At 38.8% G+C, this 23723-nt stretch overlaps 1 protein-coding gene across 1 annotated transcript in view; it reads left to right on the top strand.

Annotated features, from left to right (window-relative positions):
- Positions 1–23723, top strand: part of Pxdnl (peroxidasin like) — a 431430-nt gene that overhangs the window by 346598 nt on the left and 61109 nt on the right. The window contains exons 15-17 of the mRNA XM_076836074.1: positions 2178–2286; positions 4353–4510; positions 5886–7392. Coding sequence (XP_076692189.1) covers positions 2178–2286; positions 4353–4510; positions 5886–7392 — 1774 coding nt within the window. The remainder of the gene's footprint in view (positions 1–2177; positions 2287–4352; positions 4511–5885; positions 7393–23723) is intronic.

Here is a 23723-nt window from a genome sequence, read left to right as displayed (position 1 = left end):
TGTATCCTACACCATCCTGCCTACTATATAGGTAACAACCATAAGGCATTTAACTACTGCATATTTTAACTCAATCAATTATGGAGATATATGTTATAGTTTATATTAGCTTACATTAAGCATTCTTTTTGGCACTCATTGGTGTCTACATCCAGTGAATTCAAAGTGAACTGTGATATTTCATGTGATATTCCCTATCATATACCCACTACATTCTTCTTGCCCACATTTCTGTAGTTGTACAATATATTTTCCTAAATTCCTTCCATGCAAAGTTGCAATGAACGTTCTCATAACGACCCTTATAGTTTTGAATTATAATTTCTCTAGACATGTGTTTGGGCCTGGACTTGGTGTAGGAAAGGGTGTATGCACATATAAGTTTTACTAATTACAAACAAAAAAAGTCTCTCAATAAAATCTCTAAAATAGAGGTGTCTGTTCTACAGAATCACCAGTATCCTGAGGATTTCTATGTACACACTCCTGTCAAAATGCAGTGCTAACAAGTTCTAAAATTTTTTCTAGTGTAAGAGTAAAATATTAATTAATTGACACTTTAAAGTTAATTTTTATGTTTACATATAGTATATCCTCAACTTTTGGGGCTTCCCTCTTTTATAACTTGCTTGTATGTACTTTTTTTTTCTTAGTGTACTAGAAGATTTCCTTGTATGAAATGGAATATTAATTCTGTGTTAGATTTAAACTTTACAAATATTATCAACCACTATGTCCTTTTGTTTTTTAAGGTTTTTTTTTTTTGTTCATGTTATTCCTCTGAAAGAAATGTTTAATTTTGTATCATTGAGCTAACCAATTCTTCTCTCTCTCTCTCTCTCTCTCTCTTTCCATTTATCTTTACCTCATACATTGTTGGTCCAGGGTTAATTTCTTATTTTTTTTTTTTCAGATTTAGAAAAGACAGTGGTGACTTTCTAGATCCTCAATATTGTGGTAATTCCAAGGCAGAATTGGATTGATAGCATAGCCATCTGCTTATAACTGCTGCACATAATCTAGTTCACCAAAAATGGTTTTCAGCAGAATGCTTGATTTGATTGTCTTTCTTTATAATATCTCTGTGTCATTGGCATTTTTTTTTCTTAAAGTAGTTTTGTGTTAGTGGTCTTCTTAAAACAACTAAATCAATCTAGTGTGTATACATAGTCAAAATATAAGACTTTTCTTACATGCAGAAGTAGAATGCTTATAGACCCATTCCTTTCAAAATATATGAGCCTAAATATGTGTAATACACACATGTATAGAGAGATAGACACATGCAATACTTTCACAGTATAGTACAAACTTGAGTTTAGGCTTATATTAGTTACTGTATTATACATTCTTTTTGATAATATGTAGAATATATACCTTTCTATTACTATTTAAACTTTTCATCTCTTATTTTCCCTCGATGATATCATTTTCATCTTTACTTTGGATGTCAATATTTAACAGTGTTAAAAAGTTGCTTTAATTGTATCATATAAATTTTTATTTTACTTTCAATATTTCAAAAATGAACTAAATATTATGGATTTGCTAGATTATTTCTCTTATATGAGTTAGATCTTCATAATCATTTTCATTTAGTACTTATTCCTTTAAGATAAGCCTCTTAAACCATCATTGACAGAAGATTCAATATGTTCAACTCTTAAGTGAACAACTTCCTTTGTGGTATTCAGCTTTTTCAGTATTCTCACATGTTGGAGAACTGTAGAAACAGCAAGGATTATTTTTACTGAAGAGTTCAGTACTTGCTTTAAGAAACCTCTATGGGGATTTGATGCTGTGTACTTTGTTTTAATGTTTAACATTAAAGCAAGGTGGTTGAAGAGATAGCTGTTTCAGACCTTCCCTAAGATGACAAATTGCTAGCAAGCGTAGATCCCATTTGAATTGATGTTGTAAAAAAAGAAAATATTTCACACAGCTTTACTGTATTTGGGAATGCTTTAATTTCCTGAATAACATTGTTATTGTTAGTGGAGACTTTTCTTCAAGGATAATCACCTACTTCTCTGCAATGAACATTATCCTATAGATATTGTATACCATTTTTATTGGCTTAAAAGTTTTCATTTCAAAAATGTAATGCCATTTATAGCATATCATTCCTAACTTCAAGGTCTGTTTGATCTTTTTAATCATGGAATTGATTTTCAAAGCAATACAGGTTAAACAAGCTGGCGATGACTTTGTTGAATCATCTATTCTTGACGCCGTACAGAGGGTTGACAGTGCAATTAACTCCACACGAAGACATTTGTTTTCACAGTAAGAATTAATATTATTTTGATTGCAAAAAAATGTTTTCATTTCTGTTCTACCCAGTTTTTATAATTTCCGTATACTCTAACAGGTAGGATGTGTAAGATTGCCAGAATGCTTTTAGTTCTTGTGTATATGCCACCCTCTGTTCTAGCCATCAATTTTTGATTCAGGCTCCAAGAGAAGGAAATTTTTCCCATGGAGTAAAAATGGCATTAATTTATGCACAGATCCATTCTAACTGTCTGACAAAAGACGTCAAGACAAAAAAATCTGGTATGTCTGCATTCACCAGATAATACCAGACCACTGCTCCTATAGCCTGTGGATTGAGAGTGATTTTCAAGATGAACACACTCAGTCAGATGCTGGTACCCCACAGGTAAAAACTTGGTTAAGGAAATTGGCATTTTGCTTCATTTTAATTGAACTGGAAAGTGTTTAGATTTCTGAAACTTTTCAATCTCATAAATTACTTTGTGTTGGCAACACTGAAATATGGTTAATACATTAACATTTTTTAAGAAAAAACATGAGTATTGTTTTCATAATCATAGTATACATACAGTATTTTTAGTTGTTGATCAAAAAGGGACAGTTTAAAATCCCTTAATCAGGTACCACTCAAACTCCTTGCATATCCACAAACAGTATGGCTTATGGTCATGGACTCCTATTTGAAAGCCATCCTGCCCATTTATATTTTTATTATTGTTCCTCATCTGTTACTTTGTATCTGGATAATCTTGGGCAAGTGACCTGACATCTTTGTATCTCACGTTTATTGCCTGTAAAATCAGGAAGTCAATAAGATCTGCTGTAGGAGTGTGCTTGCTTGTGTTCTTCAGTAGGAGCACTGAAAAAATACAGATAAAATGCTTCAACATTACCTGGTACACATAGAGTGCTTAATTAAAGTGAGTTATTAGTATCATTGCTATTATTCTATGATCTCAAGTTGTTATAATTCAAGACAACAGAGAATGAGATGTGCCTTGGTTGACCAAATCTCTAAAACAGTTTGCTTCGTAATCTTAGGGACTTTAATTGTATTTTTAACTTATTTCATTTTTCAATAGGGCATTGTATGGGTGAGCTTTCTGTCATTATGAGAGAATACCGAAATAAAAGGAGAAAAGGTTTATTTTGGCTTATGGTTTTAGAGGTTTCATTCCATGGTTGCTTGACCCTGTCATTTTAGGCCTGTGGAAAAGCTGAGTATCACTGGTAGGTGTACATAGTAAAGAAAATCTGCTTACCTCATGATGGCTGGGATGTGAAAGAGAAAGAGGAAAGGGTCCCAGTACACCCTTCAAGGTCATATCTCAATGACCTAACTTCCTCCCATTAGGTACCACTTCCTAAAATGTCTACCACCTCCCAATAGTGTCATTAGGTGGGGATCAAGTCTTCAACACGTGAGGGTTTCAGTGACATTTAAGATCTGAATCATAACAGGCACCATTTCATACCTAACCCAGTTCTTTCTTTAGTAGGGAAGACAACATGTCAGCAATTTAAGTACATCTTGCTGAGTACATAACAAATATCTGAAGGGATACAGAAGTAATAGAGAAGATGGAGTGATAGCTTGTCAGAGCCATCAGGGAGACTGTACCAATAGAGTGGTGCCTGAGCAGGATTCTAAAGGCAAGGGGGAACTTTCAGACAGTTACATTTGGGGAAGGAGAAGACAGCAATTACCAAGATCCAAAAACTGAGAACGTGGTACACTGTTTCAAAAGGTTTACTGAGTACCCTGGAACTCACACGTGGACTTCTTACATTTATCACTACCACCAAAGATGTTGCTTTTTATCAAGAGATATTGTTTAAATCATTAATTTATTTAAAATATGGTTATTGAGTTTGGCACTGTAACCGGCACTTAGGATTCAGTGGTTAAAAAAGAAAAATAACCTACAACTAGCCTGCAAAGTTCATATTCTAGTGGTGGATATTTTATTCTTCTTTAACTTTTGGCAAAAATCTTCTTAAGTGCCCAGCCTATGGAAGCATCACAGAGACTACAGTTTTGCCTTCCAAAGAGACATGTGTTTTGTCATTTGCAGAAAACCTCACACTCCCAGTGATCTGCTGGCTCAGTTTCGTTACCCAAGTGACCCATTTACTGTGGAGACAGCAAGAGCAGGGGAAATTTTTGAGCACACACTGCAGCTGATCCGGGACCGTGTGAAGCAGGGGCTGACCGTTGATCTGGAAGGCAGAGGTCAGTGTGGAGCCCTTCTGTTCTATGCATACTCTCCACAGCACAGCACAACTGGACATCACTTCGGCAATGAATGTGAACTTTCCTCTCCAGAACATCCTATGACTTCAAAATTAATTTACTTACCACTTTAAGTAAATGCAGATGTTCCTCATGAGAACTATAATTCAAAAGTAAAGATGATAAATACATATGTAAACTTGTCTTGAGGTTTGCCAATTATTTATATTGGACAAATGTAGGGGAACCATTTGGGGTGAACTTTTCAAATCCAAATGATATTACATTTTATTTAGAGAAATATTTTAGTTCCTTTCACTTATCATGGTGATTACCTAAATCATTCCGTAAATTTATCTGAAATTGCTTCCATCATCTGTAACTTTGATATCACAACCCCCCCCTTTTTTTCTATTTTAAAGTTCTCTTGTATTTTTTTTACAAAACAGACACCTACTTTGTAAATGTCAAATGAGGTAGTATAAAATGCTTTCAGATTTTCTAAGTGTTTCTCTTTAAAATGAAACAAATGAACGTGATACTTGGCTGTACACTATTTGCATTGAGTGTAGCAGCAACTCATACCGTTCTCTACTTTCTTCAGAAAATAAATGGGACACGGGGCAAAAGGTCCATTTGTATTCATGCCTCAACCCCTGGGTCTTCTGAGCAATCACTGCAAAGTACAATTGCCTGTGCTTAGTCTTCCATGTTTGTCTTGGGTTTTCAAAACTTCCCTAACCAACATGTCCAGTGAAATCTTCATATCAGGGCTTTAGTTAAATATATGATTACTTGAGTTTGAATCACACCAGGTTATCAGTTAGCTCTGTCCTTGTCTTCAAAAAAGCCAATTCTATCTGTTTCCGCAGCCGCAAATAAAGGTGAGGCCCACAGTTATTTAGCCATCGTAGAGTAGAGTTTGTCTATTCAATCATCTCTAGTAGAAGAAGAAAAATTATTAGGAATAATATACTCTAAATTTGTAGCTAGAAGATTAGAAACAATAAAATAATTTTGTTTTGTTTTGTTTTTTGTATGTGTGTGTGGTGCTGGGGATTGAGCCCAGGACCTTGTGCATGGGAGACACACACTGCCAACTGGGTAGGATCGCCAGCTCCAAGATTTATTTGGTTGATTCTAAAAGTCAGCCATTGTTCATAAGATAGGCATTACTAAAGTAATTCTAATTTTTGGTTGTGTATCTATTTCCCAATCCTTTGTCCTATAGTGTTTAGTTGTGACCTGACTCTTGTTACAAGTAGGAAAGACTTCTACACACCCCGGGGTGGGGGGGTTCCGACTGCACTTAGTTCCAAGTTCTCTGTTCCCTTTTCCTGCGCTACTCTCACTGAGGTCACTGCTTGGGTTTCAGAATTCCGCTACAATGATTTGGTTTCCCCGCGCTACCTTGGCCTCATCGCCAATCTGTCCGGTTGCACGGCCCACAGACGTCTGCCTAACTGCTCTGACCTGTGCTTTCATCAGAAGTACCGGACCCAAGACGGAACGTGCAACAACCTGCAGCACCCGACGTGGGGCGCGTCCCTGACAGCCTTGGTGCGTGTCCTGCAACCTGCCTATGAGAATGGCTTCAATTCGCCCCGTGGGGCTGGCCGCCACAATGGGGCCGGCCGCTCTCCGCTCCCGCTGCCGAGGCTGGTTTCCACCGTGTTGGCTGGCACAGCGGCGGTCACTCCAGACCACAGGTACACACACATGCTTATGCAGTGGGGACAGTTTTTGGACCACGACTTGGATCATACAGTGCCTGCACTGAGCACCGCCCGCTTTTCGGACGGGCAGCCTTGCAGCTCCGCCTGCACGAATGACCCTCCTTGCTTCCCTATTGCCATTCCGCCAGAGGATCCCAGGGGCACCCAAGCACCCTGCATGTTCTTTACACGCTCCAGCCCCGTGTGTGGCAGCGGCACAACCTCTTTGATGATGAATTCAGTCTATGCACGAGAGCAGATCAACCAGCTCACAGCCTACATTGATGCTTCCAATGTTTACGGGAGCTCAGAGCGGGAATCCCAGGTCCTCCGAGACCTTTCTGCACCTAAGGGACTGCTGAGGACGGGCTTGGCTTGGTCCTCTTCTGGGAAGCACTTACTGCCCTTTTCTTCAGGCCCACCCACCGAATGCACTAGAGGTGAACAAGACAGCCGCAGGAGCCCCTGTTTCCTGGCGGGGGACAACAGGGCTAATGAGCAGCTGGCTCTGACGGCTATGCACACCTTGTGGTTCCGGGAACACAACAGGGTGGCCACAGAGCTGTCGGCCCTGAACCCCCACTGGGATGGAGACACCCTTTATCAGGAAGCCAGGAAGATTGTGGGTGCCGAACTGCAGCACATCACCTACAGCCACTGGCTGCCCAAGATTCTTGGGGACCCCGGCATGAAGATGCTGAGGGAGTACCAGGGGTACGATCCCAACGTGAATGCTGGGATCATTAACTCTTTTGCCACTGCAGCCTTTAGATTTGGCCACACGTTAATCAATCCTATTCTTTACCGATTGAATGATACCTTCGGTGAAATTCCCGAAGGCCACCTCCCACTCCACAAAGCTTTCTTTTCGCCGTCCAGAATACTCGAGGAAGGTGGGATAGATCCACTCCTTCGGGGGCTATTTGGAGTAGCCACTAAATTGCGGGTGCCCTCGCAACTTCTCAACCTTGAATTGACAGAGAAGTTGTTCTCCACCGCCCATTCCGTGGCCCTGGATTTGGCTGCCACCAACATTCAAAGGGGCCGGGATCATGGTATCCCTCCCTATGTCGACTACAGAGTTTTCTGTAATTTGACTTCTGTTGAGGACTTTGAGGATCTTCAGAATGAAATTAAAGATTTGGAGATAATACAAAAATTGAAAAAGTAAGTACACAAATGTTGCCCGGATTTTAAAAGTTTTGGGAGAGGTAGAAGAGTTGAAGGGCATTTTGTGCAGGTCGAATTGGGTTTCCCCGGGATGTCATTGCCAAACCATTAGTTAATTGTGGAAGAAACCTAATATTAAAGATAGGATTCTCCAGAGACTGAGATACTCTTTTTTTGTTTCTTCATGTATCCACTGCCTTTGTAAATGCAAATATTGCTGCCTCTCATTAACTAGAGAGTGCATCTTAATTATGAGAGGGGAGGAGGGCAAGTCTACAGTTCATTCATGTTCTGTAGTAATCCAAGCAAGACAATTTGGTTGACAAAAGGCCATAGAATTTGATGTCAGTTGGCCCATTACATAGACCATCATAGCAAAGTAGAAAAAAATGAAAGCAAATTATTATTATTATTTTTTTGTCAAAATCAAATCATTCTAAGCTTATCATTACAATATAATTTGGGTCTTTTTTTTTACTGTATCCTTTGTGTCTTTCGGAAAAGTAAATCCTTTTTATACATGATTCAAATTTTCTTTGAAGTTCCAAGTTTTAAATATTCCAGAAAATAGCTTCAGCTGTTCCTCAAACACCCCATCTTTTTGTCCCTTAAAATACGGTAAATCAATAAATGTTTCATCAAGAATCCTTGTTGATAGGCTAAATAGAGACTAATATTTACTAGTAGGTTAGGATATATTAATGTGAAATCTTTCAGATATTTTGAAAATTGTGTTATGTAGCCAATTATCAATATTAGGACCATTTTGCATGATTAGGGAATTAGATATGTTAATGTCACTCGAGCTTGTACATATGTGGAATCTCAAACTGAAAATGTGTCACACATTTAAAGCACATCCAAGTATCAGTCAGGTTGAATTTGCAAGTTTCTAATTAGAAACGACATTGATTTTGGATTCACAGAGACCTGGTTTAAATCTCTGTTCTGCTACTCGTTAGTATCGAGGGCTTGTGGAAAGCATTTAAACAGTTTTTGAATCTCAGGATAAAATGAGAAAACAGTGGCTCTTTCCCATATTTGTTTAAGTATTACATTATATAAAATACTGCAAATACTTAGTCCAGTTTCATCAAAGGCAATCAGTAAATGATAGCGGTAGACATTTTATTCTAACAGTATCATGTCAGCTGTCAGGATCATTATTGCAGTGCACATGAGCTGAGATCCAGCCCTGTGCTTGGTGCTGGCAAGAGATGAAGGTACCAGCATCCTTGCAGGGGAGAGCCTGACAGCATGCTGCAGATGCCGCCTGTTGTGATCAGCGGGCAAGGGCTTGATAGGGGTGGGAAATAAATGCTACGGGAACATAAAGCTGAGAAATGGAAGGTATGGGGAAGGTTCACAGCAAGCTACTCATAAAAGATGCCATTTGATCTGGTCTTGGAATTTTTCTGAGCCTAAGATGGTAGATGAAGTGGGAAGAGTGGGCAATCTCTGGAAGGGGAGCTCAGAACTGGAAGGTGTGGTGTTGTGTGGCAGGAAAAGAGAATGGGAAGGAACAGGGGATTGGTTTTGTTGTTTCTGGTACTGGGGATGGAAACTGGAGCCTCACACATGGTAGACATGCCCCCGGCCACTGAGTTGCATCCCTAACCCATAGAAGAAATGTATTTTTTTTTTTTTTTTTTGTACTGGGGATTAAACCCAGGGCCTCTCTGCCACTGAGCTACCTCCCCATCCCATTGGGGATACTTTGTTTTTTCTCAGGACAGTAGATTAAATTCGGTGGTGCTCTACCACTGACCTACATCCCCAGCCTCCTCCCCAGTCCACCCCACCTTCTTTTTTTGAGACAGGGTCTTGCCAAATTGCCCAGGTTGACCTCCAATTTGCGATCTCCTGCCTCACCCTTGGAGTAGCTGGGATAAAAGGCATGTGCCACTGCAGCTAGCACAGCTCCTTTCTGTTTGTTCCTTTGGGATCTTAGTACTGCAACCCATTTGAACCTAAGCAGCCAGACATTATCCTTGCCTTGGGGAATGTATGAGACAGGTGAACTCTGTGCCAGCAGAAGCAGAGCATCACATATCAGCATGAATGGGTTTCTCCAGCTCAGGAGGGGTAGCCATTCTGCCTTCCCATAGGCTGCTGTGGCCCCTGTCTTTCCCCTTTATTTTAGTCAGCCCTTTCACCCCTGTGACCAAAAAGACCTGATGAGAACAATTAGGGAAGGAAAAGTTCATTTGGGGGTTCATGATTTCAGAGATGTTAGTCTGTTGCTCTGGGCCCAAGGTGAGACAGGACATCATGGCAGAAGGGTGTGGTGGAGGAAAGCAGCTAAGGCCATAGTGACAGGAAGCAGAGAGAGATTCCCCTTATCAAGGCCAAAGTATAAACCCAAAGCACATACCCATTGACACTACCCCCAACCCTGTTTAGCTATACCCAACCTGCCTATAGTTAACACCCAGTCAATCCCTATCAGAGGAGTAATGCACTGATTAGGTAAAAACTCTCATAACGTAATTGTTTCACCGCTAAATTTTCTTACATTGTCTCACACATAAGCTTTTGGGGGGACATGTTTGTAAAATGCCCATTTTTGGGGCATGTTTGTAAAATTCCCATTTTAGACTTGTTTTACTGTGAGCACAAAATAATTACATTGGAATTGTTTTTAATAGCCCCATCTTCCAGCTCTGGGATTGTAACTTCTTAAGAGCTAACTGTGCTGGTGAAGAGGGTCTGGCTTTCAATATCCCAATTTACATAGTTATCTCTTTATTCTCTCCTGTTACTTTTTTCCTTTTGTATTAATTTACAAATGTACTTTTAGGAGTTTGTTTTGAAATAACGTTGGTCAGTTTGGAAAGTAGGTAGAACATTTGTGAATTGGCAAAATAAATACTGACATGTGGCATTAAAAGCTTTGTATTCTGTAGGAGTGATTTTAAATGCACATATCTGCAAGCACATGTTGCTTGTGTATGCAAGACCAAAAAGTGTTTTCTTTTCTTTTTTTTTTTTTATTGTTGATACTTTGCACATGGATTTGCTGCCAAGAGTTCTAACCTGTTTTGGCATAACTATGCCCACACTGAATCTTTCAGGATTACAAGGTTGTTCTAATAGGTGAAAAAGAATTTCCCATGTAGGCAATGGTGTGAAGATGGATTCCTTTTATATGTTTATTTAATTAACCAGCATATGTCAGTTGTACATGGGCAATTTATTTGCAGCAATTTTTTACTTTATTTCTTCTAAAACATTGACTGTAGTTTTCACAGAATTTAAGTTGTCTACTTTTTTAAACAAATACTTCACTACTTTACATATTATTTAATTAAATGACATAATTGAAGTTCCAGATATAGTTGTGATGAGCAAGTTTGTAAACTCTATGGAGTACGAACTGACTGTTCAAGAGGAGGAGACTGGTGCTTTGGGAGGTGTCAGTCCTTAGTTGTCAGGAGGGGACTGCACTGGTCAAGGAGAATTTTCATGAAAGGTGTTGTTTAAAATAGCTAGACACAGGTGGTTTACTGTAGAATTCTGTGATAATTAAAAATTATTAAGATAAGGAGCTGGGGTTGTGGCTCAGTGATAGAGCGTTTGCCTCACATGTGTGAGGCACCGGGTTCAATTTTCAGCACCACATATAAATAAATGGATAAAATAAAGGTCCATCAACATCTAAAAAATATATTTTAAAAAATTATTAGGATAAGCTGAAGGGTAATAGATGATACTATAAATTTCAGAGAAATCTGATAGAGTAATCTGTGGTAATAGCAAGATTTCTCAATGTGTCCAGAGACCTGGGCTCTTTCTGTTCAAATTAATTTGCATGATATTGGATGAATTAAATGGATTTTCTTGTTTCTTCCTAAACTGAGGATGTTTCACTAAAAAATCCCTAAGGTCCTTATAAATCTAAGCATTCTAAGGTAATTATGTAATTATTTAGGTAATTATGTAACAGTGGTCCACTTTATGCTTTGAATATAAACCTTCCTGCTCTGCCACCGCAAGGTGTTTTTAAAATAAACATGTTTCTTTCTCTTCCTCTCTCCTTATTCCTCCCTAATCTCTGCCTTTTCCTAATCTCTGGGGAAATAGGATTACCTTTCTATCCCATCCAAGGCAGAGTTATCTGTCTTGAGTATACACCCACCACTGGAACAAAGTAATCCAGATTTTGGGGGATGGTACCAGAAGATCTCAGAAATGATTCTTTGCAAATTAACAAGTAGATTACAACTCCAACAGAGAACGGGTGGAATGTAGCCTTTGAGTCACCTTCTTTAAAAACCTCCTGCTTCTGCTGATGGGCAGAATCACAGGCTTTGGGATAGGAGTCCCCAGTGTTTCTCCTTTGCTAGCAAAGTAATAAACTTCTTTTTCCCTTTCTCAAAACCGTGTCCTCATTATTGGATTGGCATTGGGGACAAGGACTGAGCTTTTGGCAACAATTACTTGCAGAGTGATGGATTAAAATGATATTTAAAAAAGATACTCTTTCAATAATAAATTGTAATCCACAACTAATAATATCTGAATGTTCCAGGAACACTTCCCCTGACCTTAAGGGTCTACAGAGCTAATGGTTTCCTTTTACTTCACTTAATTTTAAAGCCTTCTGTAAGTTTGTCACCCAGAAGTAAAATCTATTTTTTCTTGTCACCTTCTATAAGGACCTTCGCATTGGATCTCTTTGATATTTTTAAAGTCAGAGCAACACATGGAAGTCTGTGCTAATTTTTTTCTCAAATGACCATCTGGGTCTGGCCAGAGCAGCATGTCATCTGTCACCCGAATGTCACATGGGAATAGCTTTGTGATCATCCTTCAGTGAGGCTGGCCGTGTTCTGGGGGTTCACCTGAAAGAGCTCACGGCACAGGACAGGGAACTCACCGACCTCAGAAGGATTTCTTCAATAAGATGGCATGGGTCTTAGTCCATTTTGGCTGCTATAACAAATTATATGAGACTGGGTAATTTTATAAAAAAGCATGTTGCTGAAAGCTCAGTCCTTGTCCCTGATGCCAATCCAATGAGGACATAATTTTGAGAAAAAAAGAATGTTTATTGCTTTTCTAGCAAAAGAGAAACACAGGGGACTCCTGTCCCAAAGCCTGTGATTCTGCCCATCAGCAGGAGCAGGAGCAGGAGGTTTTTAAAGAAGGTGACTCAAAGGCTACATTCTACCTGTTCTCTGTTGGAGTTGTAATTCACTTATTAATTTGGGAGAGAGTCATTTCTGAGATCTTCTGGTACCATCCCCAAAATCTGGATTACTTTGTTCCAGTGGTGGGTGTGTACTCAAGACACATAACTCTGCCTTGGATAGGGAAGAAAGGTTTCCCCTGAAGATTAGGGAAGGGGAGAGATTAGGGAGGAGTAGGGGGAGATAAAGAGAAAGAAATATGACTATTTAAAAAATAAGTTGTGGTGGCAGAGCAGCAAGGGTTATATTCAAAGCATAAAGTGGACAGCTGTTATAAGCAGACCTTTAAACTGGGCATTTTGGCACAGCCCTGTAATCTCAGCAGTTTGGGAGACTGAGGCAGGGATATTTCAAATCTGAGACCAACCTGGGTGAGACCTTGTCTCAAAAAAAGAGAAGAAAAAAAAAATCGGGTCTTTATTTTTTCTTTCTTGGCACTGGAGGCTGGGAATCCAAGACCAAGGTTCTGGCATTTTGAGTGTCTAGCGAGGGGTCTCTGCTTCCAAGACAAACCTGAATACGGGGCCCCACGGAGCAGAAGGGATGGAAAGGCATAAGGGGAAAACACCGAGTGGAGACATTTACCAGCATTGATCCCAATGATCACCTCCTAAAGGGCTCACTTCCAAATATCAACACACTGGAGACTAAGTTTCAATATATGAATGGGGTCGGGGTGGGTGGGTGGAGAGCTCCTTCTGTCCACAGCAGCAGCAGAAACTCAATCCTCAAGAGAAGTGGCAGTTTTCTGAGAAAGCCCCCTGCTAGCTGTAAGAATGATGACAGAGGTCATTTGTGATGTAAGAAATGAAGGGTGGAGGGCAGGCCCAGAGCCTGTATGATCAACTAGGAAGGAAAAAGCTGTGGGATTTGTACCCAGGAGACAAATCCTAGAATCAGTATGTGACTCAAGATGTCAGGACGTATTAGGGAAGTGACAACTGTGTCTTTAAAGAAGATGACAACAGAGGAGTCATAAGAGGCAGGTGAGAACAGTGTGGGTTCCCTTGAGTTTACTCTCCTCAGTTCACCTTTCCTGGGTCCAAAGACCCTAGCAGTTTATTAAATGTGCAAGCCTTTTAGCACCTTCAGTACCAAAAGCTCAAGGAATGTTTTTTGGTTTTTTTTTGGTCAGGAGTGGTTTATTTTTTAAAGAGTTCATTTTATTAAGAGACTGTGTGAAAAGGAATTATTATCTTTTTATAGGATTATTCTTGCTCTCAAGAATCATACTGTTTCTTTTTATTTTTTTTTTTCAAAGCATATAATGAGCAGAATGTGAAGATTAATTATCCACTGAGTGGTGAACATAAATTTTGAAACAGAGGCTATGTTTAAAGCTCCTTTCAAATCCTCCTTTGAAAATACGTATGATTTTTTTTTTGAAGATGTGTACTTTTGGTTTTGAATAAGCACAAGTTTATCTGTCACCTTTTATCATAAGAATGTGTAGCTGCCTCATCTTTTAAGAAAAATGGTCCACCATTTACCAGATCAGTAGTTTATATTTAGCACATATATCTATCTTATAACTGCTTCATTTTATAACATTAAAAACAAAAAACAAGCAGACCAAAAAAAAAAATTCTTAGTTTCTTCACGCTTTCCATCTAAGGTTTCCAAAAGGTTAAAGTCTGCAAGAATATCTTCTTCACAATTTAGGCCACTCTCCTCTATCTTCCTGTGAATCCTCCCTGTGGGTGAGCTCTTCCTTTCTTAGGATTCCTGACTCTGTTCTCCTCCTAAGAGTTTCTTCACTTTCATATTCATACTTGTACCACATCCATTAACATCATCCCTTCGCCTTTTTTGAATATTTGGTATGCACAGATACAACATTGGCTGCTGTCAAACGGTGATTTTCAACCATTTCATTTGAGAGGCTGAATTCTACAAGTCTGACACAAGATGTGAAATTTCCTTTACAAAAATAAAGAATAAGTAAATAAAAATTTTAAAAAATACAACACAGACAAACACACCAACCATTCTGTTTATATTTTCAAAGGACTCACAAGTACCTGGAAGTCACCATAGGCACTGTTCTTCCATTAATTCAATACCGTGTTGATCTGATGCCCCTACATCCCCTGAACATCTCAGGCATAGGAAGTGGCCTTTGACAGGGGCCATGCCACATACCACCAAATAGGTGCTCCCTTAGCCGAACAAGCAGGTCCCACATTTGAAATTAACATTGTTCCCAGTCAAGGAACCATCATTGTCCTCTCTCCTTTTTGGAGTGAATGGTTTTGCTCTAAGTTACAGAAGGATACTGGACTGGATAAAGAGAGCTGGGCTTCACAAAGACCCATCTCTCTGCTCTTCTCGCCTCTGTATCTTTCTGTTAAGACCTTCCTTTTTTAATTTTTTATTCTTGATTTTAGACACAGGGCTCTGAGATCTTTTTTCTCACAGCTCCAAGTTCACATACTTCATGTCATAGCTAGCGCAAGAATTTTTATCCTATTTTTTCATATATTTTTATGATATTATAAGTATACCATATCTGTTGCCCGTTTTTCATTACTGCGACAAAAATACCTGACAAGAACTTAGGGGAAGAAAAATTCATTTGGGTTCTTGGTTTTAGAGGATTCAGTCTATGATTAGCTGGCTTCGAGGCAGAAACGTCATGGTGGAAGCGTGTAGTGGACGAAAGTTGCTTTGTTCATGGGATCTGGGAAGGAAGAAGGAAGGAGAAAAAACAGAAAGAGAGTTAGGGGATGGAGAGAAGATATACCCTTCTAGCTCAAGCTCCCAGTGATCTACTTCTTCCAACTATGTCCCACCTCCCAATAGTGCATTAGCCTATCAGTGGATTAGTCCATTGATGAGGTCAGTGCCCTCACAAGCCAATCATTGCCTAAAAATTCCACCTCTGAACCTTGCTGCCTTGGGGGACATACTTTATATACCTGAACTTTGGGAGAACATTCCAGATCCAAGCCATAGCATATTCAATTATACCACATCATATTACAAGAGTGTGTTCTCCTTGATTGCAGACAACTTGACAATTTTATTTTTAAATCCCCAGAGCTCAGCCCAGGGCCTAGTGCCAATCAGCAGCTCACTGGATGATAGATATTTTATTAGGGAAGTGTGACCTAGCTATGTGAGGATCATTTTAGTCCCCTAAGGTCCTTGATTTAAAAACTATTCTCAGTTCCAAACCCCTGACCAGATAAAGTTTTCTTATATGAAAATAGGTTTTACACTTATTTATACCAATTTAATTTTCATCAAATATTTATTGACCTCAATTAACTATGGCATATTATAACTTTGTATACAGAAGTGAAAAGTTACCACAGAGAAAACCACATATGTTTGATTATTGCATTACTTTACCCCCAATTCAAAAACAATAAAAAATAACACACATATGTGAAGACACACACATATACCACCGCCCCCACACACTTACACACCCCAATCAAAATTCGTTCAGTTAACTCTGTAGCCCTGCAACTCTGAAGATTCAAATGAAGTGACAGGATCAACTAAAAATCAGGTTGTTAGTTATCTTGAAAAGTTTAGTTCTTAGAAGTTACCCTATTCTATTCATTTAGCAAAACCAGAATAGAAATAATTGCTTCAACACTTTAAAGCATGACATTTAACACTAAATATAGATTTTATAGTAGTAAGTTTTAGAATAGAGCATGTATAATAAAGTTTAATATACTTTATGAATATATATATAACCATTAAAACACAAAATATATATTCTTTGATATTTTTATACATGTATTTTTAAAAACTAATTTTTATATGTGCATTATAATTATACACAGTAGTGGGATTTATTTTGACATATTTTGTATATGCAATAACATAATTTGGTCAGTTTTATTCTCCAGTACCTCATAGGTATATTCTTTGAGAATCTTCCTTTTCCACACTCCAGCTTTGCCTTTGAAAAAAAATGGATGCTATACTGTGTTGTTGTTATAATAACTGAAGATGTCATCACCAATATGTCATCAGAATTTAATACAGAAGTTAAAATACTATAACTCAGTTGTTCAAGGTACCCCTGGGACAAAAGGACAAGTCAGTGTAGACAATGAGAGATTGCATCAGGAAGATGGGGGGGGGGGCTGCTGATTCAAAGGAAATAAAATGATGAGACCTCCAGAGCACTTCCCCCTGCTCTAACCTGTTGCCAAGGTCACCTGCCTCCAGGGAACTGTTCCTTCCAACAAGGAGTTGTTAATGAGTTCCCCCTGGGCAGCTCTCTGGCAGCCTTTCTGGGTAGCTTCTCTCCAGGCTTTTGGTCACTGGTCACTTAGGCAGGATAACAGGAGGAAGGGGCAGGATACCTCCACTCCCTTGGGCACCAACTTGGGAGCCCCTCTCTCTCTGTTCTATTATTTAAATAAACTTTTTGCGCTTGCCTCGGCATTTCTCAGGTGTTCATTCTTCAACACTGGGAGGATGAGACTCAGATCCTGATTCTCAACACTGGTATCTGTGATTGTATACAGTATGGAATCATAACACATGCTTTATAGGTAACCTTATGTTGAACAAAATAAATGCTTAATTTCAGTATTATAGTCTGTTTATGGACAAAAAAGTACACTTCTAGTTGCAGCTTAAGGGCACTTTGTCTTTAAATCACCCAAATCTGACTAAACTAAAATTCAAATTTTAACCAATGTTTTGTGGAAAAAATAACATGCAATATAAGACTCACATTTTAAATGAATAATTTAATTACTTTGAGCAATTTTTGTACCTCTGTGGTTAGTTATTACCACAGTAAAAGAAAGAATATTTTCATCTCTCTAGAAACTTACTGCATGGTCTTTGTGTTACCGGAAGCTCAGTCCTTGTCCCCGATGCCAATCCAATAACAAGGGCATGACTTCGAGAAAAAAGGAAAAAGACAAGTTTTATTGCTTTGCTAGCAAAGGAGAAACACAGAGTATTCCTGTCCCAGGGACTGGATTCTATTCATTAGGGAGAGCAGGGGGCTTTTAAAGAGGTGATTCAAAGGTGAAACCCCACATGTTCTCTGTCTAGAGTTGTAAATAGCTTGTTAATTTGGGAGATGTCATTTCTTAGATCTTCTGGTGCCATTCTCAAAGTTGCAATTACTTGGATCCTGTCTGTGGTGAGTGTGTACACAAGGACAGATAATGCTGCCTAGGATGGGAAAGAAAGAGGAAGAGATTAGAAACGGGAAGAAGAGAAAGAAACATGTCCATTTTAAAAGTCAGTCACAGTGACAGAGCAGCAAGGGTTGTATTCAAAGCATAAATGTGAACCACTATGTGTTTGCAGTCATTCTTCCAACCTCAGCAACCATAGGTAGGATTTCTGTCACTTTTTTTTTTTTTTGTTTACTATGAGTGTTCTTTTTTGTAGGAATAGACAAACATTTGTTTATTCATTTACTTGAGGAGACCATTTAGGCTGTTGCCAGTTTTTATATATTTCTTGAAGGGAAAGTGAGGAATGAGAGATGGGTAAGTGAGAGATGAGAGATGGAAACCAGGCAGAGATACACATGAGAGTTTATTTGTCAGAGCTGACAAATGAAGGTCATCTCTCTATAGGAGAGAGGGGCAAAAACAGGCTTGAGTTCAGGGAGTTCTGTGTGAGGCTCAGGAATCAGAGCTGCCTGTGGGTTGGGTTGGTATGAGGGAGTGGTGAGCCATTCTCAGAAATGCCCTTGGGTGGGAAAGGGAAACTTTTTCCTTAAAATGGCCATCCAGATGCTAAGCAAGGACCTTATATTTCTAAATAACTCTGCCATCACAACTCAGATGCAAGTGTTTTTGAGGATCCATGTTTCCATCTCCTTTGCATAAAAACATAGCAGTGTCCTTTCTAGGTCACTTGGTAACTCTATGTTAATCTTAATAAGAAACTGCCAGATTGTTACCTGAAGTGGTTGTTGTGATAGTATCCACTTCCGTTGTCAATGTAGAAAAAATTTATTTTTGCTTCATGTTTTCTTCTGTGTGTTCTTCAGGCTGGAAAGTCACTAGTGATCTTCTTTTTTTTTTTTTTTTAAATTCTTCTGTCATCTTCCATCTCCTCTTACATACATCAAGTGAAATTTTCATTTAAGTTATTGTACAAGTAGTTCTAGAATTTACATTCTTATGGCTCCTGATTCTTTTTTGAAATTTACTTAAACGTTAGCTCAACAAGATTGTATCTCCTTTAATTCTTTGAAATGCATTTATAATAACTGCTTTAATGTTCTTTTCTGATAAGTTCAACTTCATGGACATCATTGTCAGAGTCGATTACTATTACAGTTGACCACCTATTTTCCTAAGTGTAGATCCTTTTTTTGGTGGTTGTTTCTTTTCCTGTCTGGTAATTTCTAAACATGTTATTAATGACTGTGACTCCACCTTGCATTTGCATAGGCTTTTTGCTTTCTTTGGGTGGAGATGCAGAAAGCTTAAGGTGTTCCCTAAACTCTGCTGACACTGTAACCAAAAGCTCCATCCTCTTCCTTGATGCCAGTCCAATAATGAAGACAAGATTTTGAGGAACAGGAAAATATTTTATTGCTTTGCTAGTAAAGGAAAAACAATGGACATGGTATTCTCGAGTTTGGGACCCCCAAAAGACCACCAGAGACCAAGATCGATATAAGCAGCAAAGAGGCGTTTATTGCTCAGTCCTAGTGCACACAGCAACTGGTGATGCTGAGAGGCCCTGAGGCCAGGGTTTGCAGCAGTTTTATACACTCTTTGGGGAAGGCAGGGTCTTTATATATATCATAGCATCTCTTAGAAAATCATCACACACCATGGGAAAACCATAAAACAACTCTAAAACATGATTAGCACATTCACTGGCGGGAACAAGTTGGGTAGGGGTGATTGGTTAGTAGAAAAGAGGGATTTGTTTGAACTGATTGGTTTAAACCACGAGGAGAGTATGTGCTGAACTACATGGTTTCCCAACATGTTATCAACCACCATAAACTACTGGGAGGGTCATCTGGCATCCCAGGTATTTTCCCTGTCTCATGCTGATTGGTGATTGCTAGGGGGTTGCTATGGGTCCTCACCTAGCCTGACTGAGTCAGGGACACCTGGTGCAGCAGATCTCTCCTGTTATTTACAGACAAACAACTCAGCAAGGTGGCTACCTGCCTAGGAGTGCTCTGTGGGTTTTTCCAAGGACAAGGGTCACGCCCCCTTCCTTGGACAGGCTTTGCTCTGAGGTAGAGGCTGGTTTCTCAAAAATGGAGTCCCATCAGTTTCTCAATTGCTTTGCTAGCAAAGGAGAAACAATGGATACCTATCCAGAGCCTGTGATTCTGCCCATCATGGGGAACAGGGTGTTTTTAAAAGACGTCATTGAGTAAAAAGAAGATCAGAGAGAAGTGTAGGGGAAAAATCAGGGAAAAGAAGGAGAGGAGAATGATAGGGAAAAGTTTGGGAAAAAGAAAAAAACAAGTAAATTTAAAAGCGACAAGGGATACAGTCAAAGCATCAAGTGAACCCCTTTTACAACACCATGTGGCCCAACCTCCTAAGTCTGATCCCTATATAAATCTTGGACAGGCTTGGTTTTAGGCTCTGTTACATAACCAAAAGCAATGGATTTTTTGATGAATCAAAGCTTATAAACACAACCAGGAGGTAAGAGTGCAGAGAGGTTTATTATTTACAGCAAGTAAGGAACATAATGGCAATCATTCTAACTCAGTGCCTCCACAGCAAACAAAGTAAAGGGCTTTTATTGAGGAAACTTGTGTATATTCATGCAAGACAGATTCACTGTCACAAGTAGAGGCAGATACACTCTTGAGTATGCTCAATCCGACATCATGCCTTGGCATCATCACCTGTTCTAAAAATGGTGTAAAGAATCACCTCTGAGTAGAGAATTTAGTATTAGAATGAACAAAGTTCACTTCTAGGTTACTTGCAAGGGTAGAGCAGGATGGCTCTGCAAGTTTAGCTGCCTAGAGTTCACCTCTAGGTCACCTTGTAAATTTCTCTGACTGCTTTGTTTGAAACAAAAAGCAACTTTATTTTCCTGTGATTCACTTTTCTCCTGAAAATAGAAGGGAGATCAGTGGGGTAGAAGTGGGGGGGCAATAAGAGAGGGAGGAGGGGAGGGAACTGGGCAGAACTGCGGAATGAAGTTGACCAAATTTTGCTATGTGCGTGCATGAATATATCACAGTGCATTCCAATTTTATATATAACTATAATGCACCAATTAAAAATAAATAAATAAGGAAGACCAGTAGAGTAGTGAATGGGGATTAGTGGGAAGGAGGAAGGAACAGGAAGAGGAAGTACCAGGGATTGAAATGGAGCAAACTGTTATATGCGTATATGAGTATGACAAAATGAACCTCACTGTTATGTATAACTAGGTGCTAATAATAATAATAATAATAATACAACTTTAGAGGTGAGCTTGTATTTAAAGAGGCCATAGCTTTTTTCCCCTGTGAGTTGAGGACATTGTACCTCATCGTATTGGCTAAGTGGCTAATAGTTTGAGTAGGTTTTATCCTTGTAAGAACTTACTCCAAGATTTGGTGTTTTGCTCTCTGACTGGCTCTCTGGGGTGTCACTGAGGTGTTAAAGTGGTCTTCCAGTTGTGATTCACCTCCCTATAACAATTGATCTCTAGGAGCCTTAGTTAATCCTTCCTGCTCTTGTGCCTACCTGGCCAGCCCTTCCCAAGAATGATGAGGCTCACCCACTGCAGGCCCTGTCTCCTGTTTTCAGCTCTTCAACTGCCCTGAACTTCAACAAGGATCATTTCCCCTTACCCAGGCTCCTCCGTCTTACTTCATCCCATCCAGTGGGAGGACTAGTCTCCTTTCAGTTGCACCACAGAAAGAAACAGAATCTAATATTTATTTCATTTAAATCTGTTTTTTTTTCTGTTTTATGATTTTAGCATGTGTGGCATTGTTTAAATAAAAGCGTCTACAGTAATTCAACCTATATTTTAGGCTTCTGCCTACTTACACCTGGAAGTCTGTAGCAGCTTTCTCTGTATCCTTCTGCAATACTTCCCTTCTTCCATACAAAATTAGATTTATGCAAAGCAAAAATGAGATATGTCATTTCTCTATTTAAAAACATCATAGGATCTTTTTCTAGTTAGATCACACAAAAAATCCTGTGCTTAGGAACAAATCCTTTTGGGTTCTGGTCCTAATGAGAATGTTCAGCCATATTTCTTGTTCTTTCCAACCCAAACTCACACTTCCTTTGCTTTAAGGGTGCTGAGGTTCCCTTTTTCAGAGAATCCATTCTTCCTGGAATGCCTTTGCATAAGCTCTGGCTGAAAATCATTTCTCTCCTTTTGCTACTTGGCACATGCCTATTCCATCTTCCAAATCTGGGATATTTTTTTCCCTCAAATAAGTACAAAATGCTACAATCTTGTAGCATTTTGTACTTATTTGGATGAAAATATAGGCAATTTTGTCTGTTTATATGCTTAAGCTCATGAATAAACTTAGCATTCTGAAAGGAAATAGCCTGTCTTCTTAAACTGTCTCTCATGCATGTCTAGTAATGCCAGGTTGTTAATAGATACTTGCTAAACAGGTAGAAGGATTAATGATCAGATTTCTTAAGTTTTTGTTTTATTTGATTTTTGAGATATTTTAATTTCTGTGGCCTCAGATTAGGACTTTAAAATATTAAATAATTTGTATTTTTTATCTCTCTAAACAGGAAATAAACAACTACAAAAATCTTCAAAAGTATAACTTGGTTGAGAATGGAATAATAATACAAACATGGAACTGATTTAAAACCCATTTCTAGTTGAAAAACTAAAATGAGATTTTTTGGCAGGGCTTATTGCTTATTGTTTCATATTTCAGAGAATCTTGCTGTTCAAGAGCAGCCCCCAGTAGATAATCACTGCAGGCAGCACTAAACCAAAATATGTTATTAACCCAGTTCTTTTTTTTAACATTTACTATTTTGAACAAATTTGATTAATATGCAATAATTTTACATATTTATGGGCTACAATATGAAATTTCAGCATGTTTACAACATATATTGATTGAATTGGATAATTAGAATTTCCATTTCCTTGGGCTTACAGAATTTGGGCTCCTCTCTTCCAATTCTTCATAAAATCAATAATAAGTTTTTGTAAACTTTTGCCATTCCATTGTGCTGTGGAACATTGGAACTTATTCTTCCTGTCTAACTGGTTACCATTGTCCAAGTTCCCTTTACCTTCTCTCCTCTCCCTCTCCTCCGTCTCTAGTAATCATTCTCCTACATACAGATCCACTTTTTTTTTTTTTTTAGCATCCACATATTGATAAAAGACATAAGATCATATCTAAGATAATATAATGGAAGATTGTGTCATGTTCTTGGGGCTTGTGTCTTTGCAGGACAGGATTTCAAGCAAGACAGGAGACTTAGTAAAAGTATAGCAAAGTTTATTAGAAGAGAAAGAATAAGGTGGAAAAGCACCCTCCAGAGAGCTGGCAGACCTTCTCAAAGACGGAGAGCAACAACTCACTTGTGTCGCTTTTACTGGGGCCGGAGGGAGATTGTTAGAAGGTCCCATCCAAGTGTCACCTCTCAGCTCTGAATGGACAGTTTACAGTAAGCTGTAGGGCAACTCATTTTACAGAATTTGTGGTTGGTGGTTTCATTTTAATCATTCCACTTTCCTTGGCCTATAAATCTCTGGTCTGTATTGTTTGTGCAGGGTCTTATTTAAGGTGTCTTATCCATTAGGCCCTTTTGAGCAAATATATCCTTGCCCTTTGGTTCTTACCACCTGATTTTATCTATCTTCCTTCTGTTGTAAGAGGCATAGTTTATAGGGCTGAGATCAGGCAGGGGTCCAGAAATAGCTATCTCATCAGACCTTGCAATAGCACCGAGGCAGGACTTGATTAACAAATTTGTTCTGTACCAAGTAATTTTCAGAAACTCCTCACCCACTGCTCATGTCTAATTGCTAAGTAACAATATAAGTATCAGACCCCATATGTAAGGGCCCATACTTGACAGATATGTAAAGATCACCATGGAGCAGTATGGTAGAAACGTCCATCAACATGTCTAAGAATGAAGTGTGACAAACTGTGATCAAGTCCTTATTTTCCTTCTATGAGGAGAAAAATAGAAAATCTCATCA

This window comes from Callospermophilus lateralis, chromosome 16 (genome assembly GCF_048772815.1).
Source record: "Callospermophilus lateralis isolate mCalLat2 chromosome 16, mCalLat2.hap1, whole genome shotgun sequence".
Taxonomy (NCBI): domain Eukaryota; kingdom Metazoa; phylum Chordata; class Mammalia; order Rodentia; family Sciuridae; genus Callospermophilus; species Callospermophilus lateralis.
This window is presented reverse-complemented; position numbering and strand designations above follow the sequence as displayed.